The 8,485-nt window shown below is 48.4% G+C and overlaps 1 protein-coding gene across 1 annotated transcript in view; it reads right to left on the reverse strand.

The window, feature by feature from the left end:
- Positions 1-8,485, reverse strand: part of Sorl1 (sortilin related receptor 1) — a 163,299-nt gene that overhangs the window by 144,143 nt on the left and 10,671 nt on the right. Inside the window, exon 2 of the mRNA XM_028755788.1 lies at positions 603-719. Within this exon, the coding sequence (XP_028611621.1) occupies positions 603-719 (117 nt within the window). The remainder of the gene's footprint in view (positions 1-602; positions 720-8,485) is intronic.

Genomic DNA, 8,485 nt, shown 5'->3' on the forward strand with positions numbered 1-8,485 from the left:
GAGATATTGTCAGACATATGGACAGATGATAGATAGATAGATAGATACATAGATAGATAGATAGATAGATAGATAGATAGATAGATACATACATACATAGATAGATACATAGATAGATACATAGATAGTTAGATAGGATGGATGATAAACAGAAGATGGAGAGACAGATGGTACAAGATAAAGGACTGACAGACAGATCCATAGGAGATATATAGAGAGAGCATAGACATACAAACAGACAAAGAGATGAGAACGGTTTAACTCAATCTGGAGCTGCTCCAAGTCTCTCAGCCCTGGAGTGCCCTTTGGCGCTTAGTGGCGCTATCAGTGCAGACCACCTGTGAGTTTTGGAGCTATCAAGGCAGACTACCTGGGACATCACAAAAGCCACCCTACACTGCACACATCTCCTTGGACACCTCCACCCTGTGTTCCGTACACGAGGGATGCTCGCGTTACTTTCCGTGTCTCTTCACTGGCGTATAGTTCATTCCATCCATCCCCTAACTGCCCACTATTTTTTTTTCTGACATGACAACCTTGAAGATGAGAAGGAGCATGTCACTGACACCGGAAGGTCCCAGAGCCACACAGATACTTACATCACTGCTCTTGGGCCTTGCCAATGCCAGGCTGTCTCGGGCTAACGCCACGATCACGTTGCTTTTCTCTCCGGCCCAGTGTACCACCATCTGGTTGTGGGAGTCATTCAGACTGACCTGAAAGAGACCAAAAGGGGATCAAGACGCTCAGTGAGTGACAGCCACACGCATTCCAAACGGAGACTCTTGATCCTCCTCTGTCCCTCAGACTCTGAGATGGGGACCCTGGGGTCAGGGCAGTTTCTTCTCACTGCCCTGCAAACTCTACCATTAGTACCTTCCCCAAGAAGAAACGTCAACCCCTTCTGCAATCAGTGACCCTGTGGATTTAACCAGACTGCAGAAAATGTGCCTGGAATAGCACTGCCCAAGGGACTCGTTTGCTTCGTTTCATTGTTGCTGACGTCAGTCCCCAGCTACGCTGATCTTTACTCTGTATGTGTGATATGCACCTGTAAAACTGTAAACTAAACACTAAAACTTCCTGTTGGTTCAAAAAAAAATTCTCCATAGGCTAGAAATCGTGGGATGGAGGGGAGCTAGGTAATTGAGGATAGGCAGTGGGTGGAAGGAATAACTGGTCTTTTTTAAATGTATATTTACATGTATTTAGTGTGTGCACGTACTCAAGAGCATACACACACACGAAACACATGCATGCACACACACACACACACACGACACTCACACATATACATAAAACACACACACAATCACACACATAACACACACACACACACACACACACACACTCATGAATGTGCCACTGAGCATGTGTGGAGATCAGAGAACAGGACAACTTTCTTGGAGTCAGACCTCTCCCTTCAACCATGTGGGCCCAGGAGTTGAATTTAGGTTATCTGTCTTGGCCACAAGCGCCTTCCCCCACTGAGCCATCTCAGCCATCAGAAGGAATACCAGATATCCTATAGCACGGTAGAACGACTATCATTGACAACAACAGTTTACTGTATTCAAAATGGGAGAAGATTTTAAATACGCTCAATGCGAAGAAATGACGCCTGTCTGTCAGCTCCCTGACCATTACCCAATTATCTGGCCATTACACACACCCCGAAACAGCTTCACACTGTACCCCAGGAACACGGACCAGTGTGTGCCAATTCAAAGTAATTGAAAGTATTTTTTTTTAAAAATTCACAGGCCAAAAGGTCACATACTTTTTGAACCTCATTCTAAACCAGTGTTTCAGGATGCAGGGAGGGGCAGACAGACAGACGGACACCACTGCTCCACTTCAGCTAAGCATGAGAGGTGAAAGGAAGAAGGCTTCCTTATCCAGGTTCTCTACCTTCTGTTGTTCATTGAGACTGGATCTCCTTAGGCAGCCTTAGTGATCATGATCCTCCTGCCTCAGTGCTAACAATGTGTCACCTGATCTTTTCATTTACTTTTGTGATGTCTCAAATGAGGGAAGCCTTTCTCGGATCTGAACGGAGGTAGCCTTTAGATTCCTGCTAACAGAAGTCCCCAGACTTTCAATTTTGTAAACGAGCCTGATAAGAACAGAATAGATAAGCCAAGCTAGGACTAGGTAGCCATTGCTGTTTTACCTGGTGAGGATGTGGATAAACCATCATGTGACAGCTTGACTACCTACTCTCTTGGTCTACTTTCTGAAGACACCACAGAGACTCTTGCCCACATGAGACAGCAAGGCGCCCCTGGAACACAGTTCTAGACAGAAGACTTTAAGAGATCATCCTCAGGATCACTATATCCTGGACCACACACAGTCCCGATTTCATTCCCCATCCACAGGAGGCATCTCAGGATCCTAACGGCCCAGACGCAAGCAGAGAAACAGGGTAGAAAGAGCCTGGGTTCCTGATTGATGGACAGGCCTGCCACTCATCAGGAACACTCCCTCTGAACCGATCAGAACTGAGAGCTATATTGAGGCTAAAAAAACTTTCAGGGTTTGTCTGTTAAAACTGAGGAAGGATATAAAGAGAATAAAAGAGCCATCCATTCCTTCAGCTCGCTCTTGCCTCACGGAAAACTAGCCACGTGGCCTTTTCTCCTTTTGCTATGGTGCCTGTGGCTGTACCACTCTGAACTGAATGCGCGTGTTCTCGACTTAGGTCACCATGCACTGACAGACAGCAGCTCCAAGACTTACTTCCCAGAACGCTAGAGCTTTACTCAACCTGTGGGGACACCGACAAGCTCCCGGTGCATCGCTGAGAAGCTAGACAAGGCCTCCCCAAACCCAGAGCTCCTGCAGGGTAGTCTGAAATAAGCCTAGAGTGCTGCCAGCCTCCTGAGTCATCTCAAACCCACAGGCTTAGAGGTGGAGCAAAAGGGACTCAGCGCCTGCCTCTGCCTCCGGGAGAGCTCACCTGCCCATCCCAGCACCCGCCCTAGTTCAGTGAGCTCACTCACACTTCTCCCGGCAGAGCTCGAGCAGAAAACCCCGCCCCTCTCCACAGCTCCACCCTCTTCCTGTCCCTTCCTCCTCCACCCTGGTGTTTTCCCCCACCCGCTCCTTGAGGGTGCTCTCAAATGTCACAAGGGAGAAGAAAAACACCTGGGCCACAAACTTGGCAGCCAGTCCCACCACTAATCTGTGAGGGCCCTGCTTTGCGTTTTAGGCACCTGCATCTAATTTGATCCAAGAGCCAAACGTTTAAAACTACCTGAAGAGAGACCGCTTCAAATAAAAAGACATATATATGTCATTCTGAACTGTACTTCTCATTCCCAGTAGATAAGTCCAGGCAAGCATCAACAGAAACGTGCAAATCAAAAACAAGAAATACATTATTTAACTTAAAAAAAAAAAAAAGCTAAGGGACTCCCCCAATTCCCACCCCCCAACCTCCAACCCCTGGTTCCAGGGTGTCCAGCAACTTAAACTTTCCTGTAACTTTCTCTTCCTCTCTCTTCCCTTCCAACTTAGGATTCCAGGAAGAAACTGGAAATACTGCTGGCTCAGAAGCCCACAAGCACAGACACCTCAGACACTCAGGCTAAAATCCTCTCCCCCCCTACAAAGCCATCTGCACCCTAGGAACCAGAGAGGAACAAAGAAGACACCTATGTAAATGGTACTCAGAAAGTGGGTTAGGAACCACAGAGAATCGTTCACACGAGGTCTGAGCTGAAAAGACCCACGCGTATTCAACCTGGCCATCCTCAAAGATGGGGCGAAGCCCTCCCTCTGGCGGGTTAACAATCAGAGGACACTTTGAACAGGCTACACAGTGTTACAGGATCAGAGTGGGGGAAGAGGTCTGATAACACTTGCTGGGGACTTTGTAGCAGAGGACATAGGTTTTGTTAACTGATCCCTAAGGGGTGAAGAATGAAATGGGTACAAAAGAGAGGCATCAAAATATTCCAGGGTGTTCTTATAAAGAGAGAGCCACTGAGGGGCAAGCTCACTGGATGGAACACTTCTTTTTTTTTAAAGCCCTTTCTATCTGACGTCCCCTTTATTCCTAAGAGCAGACTGGAAAAGGGCAGCCCAGCGAAAGGAAAGAGAAGGCTCCCTGGCAAGCAAAGGCTTGTCCAAGGGTCACCAGGCACTCACATAAACAGTTCAGTTCCTTGCCTTGGCAAGGCAAGCATATCCAGTCATGAGAATAACTCCCTGGTGAGTCACCACTAATCTTCAAGGCAGCCCAGGTGCCCATCCCCCCCCCCCCACACACACACACCGAAGCACAGGACCCAAATCAGTAGCAGGAATCGATGCACCCCAAGGACAGGCAAGGGAGCCAGGAGAAGGAGGCCAGCAAGCCATAAATTTTATTAAGGTCACAACATGCGGTTTATTTTTCCTCCTGTCCACAGCCTTACTACAGGAAAAGGCAGGATGCGGTCCCCAGAGGACTGTGACCAAGAAGCCAACAGCCCCCCAGGGCAGCCCACAACATCAAGAACGCATGGATTCCTGTGGCTGGATCCCCTTGGTGATTTTCTAGTGTGTTTGGGTCCTTTGCCGGGCGCCACTGCCAGCTCTCCCTTTCACCTGCTCTCTCCAGCAGCTGCAGGCTTCCACACTTGGTTCCACAGGCTGATCCAGGAGACACTGGCCTGCCCGTGGGTGGGAGTAGGTGGGAGTGTGACTTTTCCAGGAACATAACCTTGATGTGTAGTCAGTCATAACCATAACCCCGGGGTGTGAACAACCTTCCCTCTCTTGTCTCTGGCTCACGCATAGCTTGAGCCTGGTAATTGAGGTGCAATTAATTGGGTCCTGTAAAGGCAGCTGGGGTTGGGGGGGGGTGGCGAGTGCCTCTGCTGGGGGGTTCAGGGAGGGAGGAGGGATATGATTGTATGCTACAGGGATCTCTGAGTAAAACTCCACCTTAGATGACAAAGTAAATCTGTAGGCCTGTCAGACCTCTGCTAGGCTCACAGGCAGAATTTAAGAGAACCCCAAGAGGCCACATAGTCTAGGATGAAAGCCCCTGGAGGTAACTCAGTCAGGATCAGACACCCAGAGGTTACCCACTCTAGTATCAAACACAGAGGCCACCTGGTCCATAACCAAAACCCTAGAAGCCAGGAGGCCTAGGATTCGGTATCCCAGAATTCACCTGGTTTAAAAAAAAAAATAGAGACCTAGAGATCCACTGCCCAAGATCAGAAGCCCTGTAAGTTCCAGCCATAGGTACTTATTCAGAAGCTCTCAGAAGGTAACCCGTGCGTGAACATTTGGAAAACACATAAAAGTTTCTAGCTCATTTGGGAGATGATGAATCTGGTCTGTTCTCTTGCTTCCAGGGAGTGAGAAGCGAAGAAAACACTGTTAGTGGGTCGAGGAGGGATCAGCAAGGTCTTTGATGGGGAGCTGGGGAGAGAGCTGTCTTTTGGAATCTGGCACGGTTGTTGATGACGACTCCATGCGGTACTAACCTATTGCTTTCATACAACGTGCCAGGCACAGAAGGTCACATGCTGCATGACTCAGTTTATATAAAATGTCCCAGCCAGGGAAATCCACAAGGACAGAAGGCAGATGACCGGCTGCCAGGAGGCTGAGGAAGAGGAGAGGAAGGAATAACTAATTTTCTTCATTGGGACGTTGAGAACGTCATGGACCTAGACAGAGATAATAGATACACAATGCAAGGACCTTCCGGATGCCGCTGGATTTTCAATGGCTGTTACATAAATGCCACCTCATTTTAAAAGCATTTCTATGACCTGGGTAGAACACTTACACTTCTCAAGTACAGATCCAATACCTAGGAGCTCCTACTTGTAAGAAGGACGCATTTCCTTTCAGTTCACTGTGAGCCCTGATGCTACCAAAAACATTCGGTTCACGCGGTTCAAATGAGTCATCACGGAGGCCGGCTGGGGACAGGGTCTCTGGTCAAAGCAGTGCTTCAAAGCACTGTAAACAGCATCTGCAGAGTCACAGCATCCACATCAACCTTGCTGTCCCCAGCTGGAGCGACAGTCACAGGCTCACAGGCTCTGGACTATTAGCTACTGCAGGCGCTCAGCAACCACCTAGTCCTTGGCATAGCTCAGAGTCTTTACCAAACACCATCACCCCCTCTAGCCATCTCTCAGTCCCCCAGTATGCCCTAGGGATCCAAGGGATATGAAGGGCTATCCTAGGGGTATGAAGATTCAATTCTTATTATTCAGAACGGGGAGGAGGGGGGCAGGGCAGAGGAGAATCTTCTGCTGTCCATTCCTTGGGCTCTGAGATGTTATAAATAGAAGGGAGAAAATAAACTGCTAGCTGTATGAAGGAAGTGTGCAGCACATCCTCACGAAGTACGCACTGAGGTCTGCTAGATGCCAGGCACCCTGTAGGCTCTTGAATCATGTCTTACCTCTGGGAGCATACCAAAGGCTTCTGGGAGAAATCAGAGTTGCAGGGCTGAAGACAGGATGAGGGATTGTCAAGAAAGCCCACCAAACTCTATATGGTCTTGGATGCTTACTCGGGAAGATGGGGGGGCCCTTCGTGGAATGGGCCTCGCTTTTCTCCATTCAGTTCTTCTAACATTGCCTCCTTCCCATGGGCCAAAGACAAAGCTGAAATGTCCTAGACACACACACACACACACCACAGCTCGACATCATCATGCCTTCTACATGCTTCTTTCTAGAACATACCTCGAGGTGTTACAAACAAGGCAGCCTGGTTCGGTTCTCTGCCTCATTGGCTATGAAACTACAAAGAAGTGATTGCTGTTGTTGTTCTTCTTGTTGTTGTTGTTTTAAATCAACAGAGATATAAAACAAACGCCCTTATCCTTCGACTCTGAGGATTGAGTCATCACCCCCCCGAGTACCTGACACACAGGGCCCTCAGAAACCAAAGATGGACTGCCCATGTCCAACAACAAGGTTTTTTTCCAACCAGGCGACCTAAATGTGAGGTATGCAAATCAGCTCTCAGTGTCCCCTTTCCAGACCAAGTCTCCACTATATTTAGAAAGCTCATTACACTCCCTGGACTTCCTACCTCAGGAGAAGTGAAAGCCAGCATCTGAGTGCTCCCTGAAGACACGGCCCTGTCTGTGGGGTCAGCACACTCACTTGACCTTGGGGTTGGCTCAAGATGTGACTCTGTACTCACAGAACTTGCTAACCACTTAGCTGACAAAGTTATGCTGCACACTTTATAGATGAGGAAGCAAACGAATGACCTTGAACTAAAACCTGGCGTTTCACTGCCATCTTCACCAGAGCTGTGAGCTTGCCCTAGACAGAGGGATACATGGAGGGGGGAAGAGAAGAGGGAGGAAGGGAAGGCTTTTCTTCCTACCACACCAGAAGGGTAATAACTACATTCTCACTGGCTTGCAGGATCACCCCTACCTGTCATTCACTGCCACATGCCACACCCTCCAGGTGAACGTTGTCACTAGACAATGGCATGTCTTGTTCCAGGAGTGCTCCAGAGTAAAATGAATCTGAGGGGGAAAGTCCATCTCCTCCTTTACTTATGGGTAAGATGATAAAGGAAATACCAGAGCCAGAAGGAAGCTCAGAGAGCACCTAACAACTGCTGACTGGAGAGGCTCTGCTCTGAGATTTACAGGGAACATTCCATACTGCCTTTAGATGCAATCCGGGATCTCCAGTGCTAGGCATACAAACACAGCAAACATCCCCAGACTATACAAGAGAAGCCATGGCTCACCTGTCTCCTGGGAGGATTTCCCAATAAAACCCAAAGCCAGGCACTTGCTCCTTCAGACAAGAGTCTAGCTGTGTAACCTGAGCTGCCCTGGAACTTACCAGGAAGTTCAGGCTGACCTTGAACTACCAATTCCCCAGCTCCACTCCCCCCAAAGGTACTTCAATTGCTCTCAGGGGGGTTCCAGACCACCCACTTTCCCCAAACTCTCCTGTTTGGCTCCCACAGCTTTGCTATAAATAGCTGCTTACTTTGCTCATTCAATAAATGTTTATTGAGCATTTACTGTGATCCAGATGCTATGCTAGGTGTTAGGAAAGAAAAGCACCAGACTTCTCCGTCTTGCCTCGCTTCTCTCAAATTAGTAAAGGAAGACGCACCAAGTAACAAATTTAATGAGCGCTTTAACTCTGGTTGTCAAACAGAGGCCCTGACTTCATGTGGAGAGGACAATGGCACTTCCTGGGAGAGCTTAATAAAACCAAAGATGGAGAGGGAGCAGTTAGGGATGGAAGGCAGGGACAGAATGAGAGGCTCGCAAACCTAGGGAAGATTAAGGCTCAGGGATTGGAAGAGCCCTAAAATCTACCATCTTCAAAAAAGTCAAAATAGCAGTATAGCCAGAATAGCCTAGGAGGAGAGGGCATCATATGAGAACTATGGAGCTTGGGGGGAAGGAGACTAAAGGATTACACAGGAAGGGAAAGGGAGGGAGGGAAGGAGGGAGGGAGGGAGGGAGGGAGGG

The sequence above is a fragment of the Grammomys surdaster genome, unplaced genomic scaffold (assembly GCF_004785775.1).
Source record: "Grammomys surdaster isolate TR1022 unplaced genomic scaffold, NIH_TR_1.0 126086, whole genome shotgun sequence".
NCBI classification, from domain to species: domain Eukaryota; kingdom Metazoa; phylum Chordata; class Mammalia; order Rodentia; family Muridae; genus Grammomys; species Grammomys surdaster.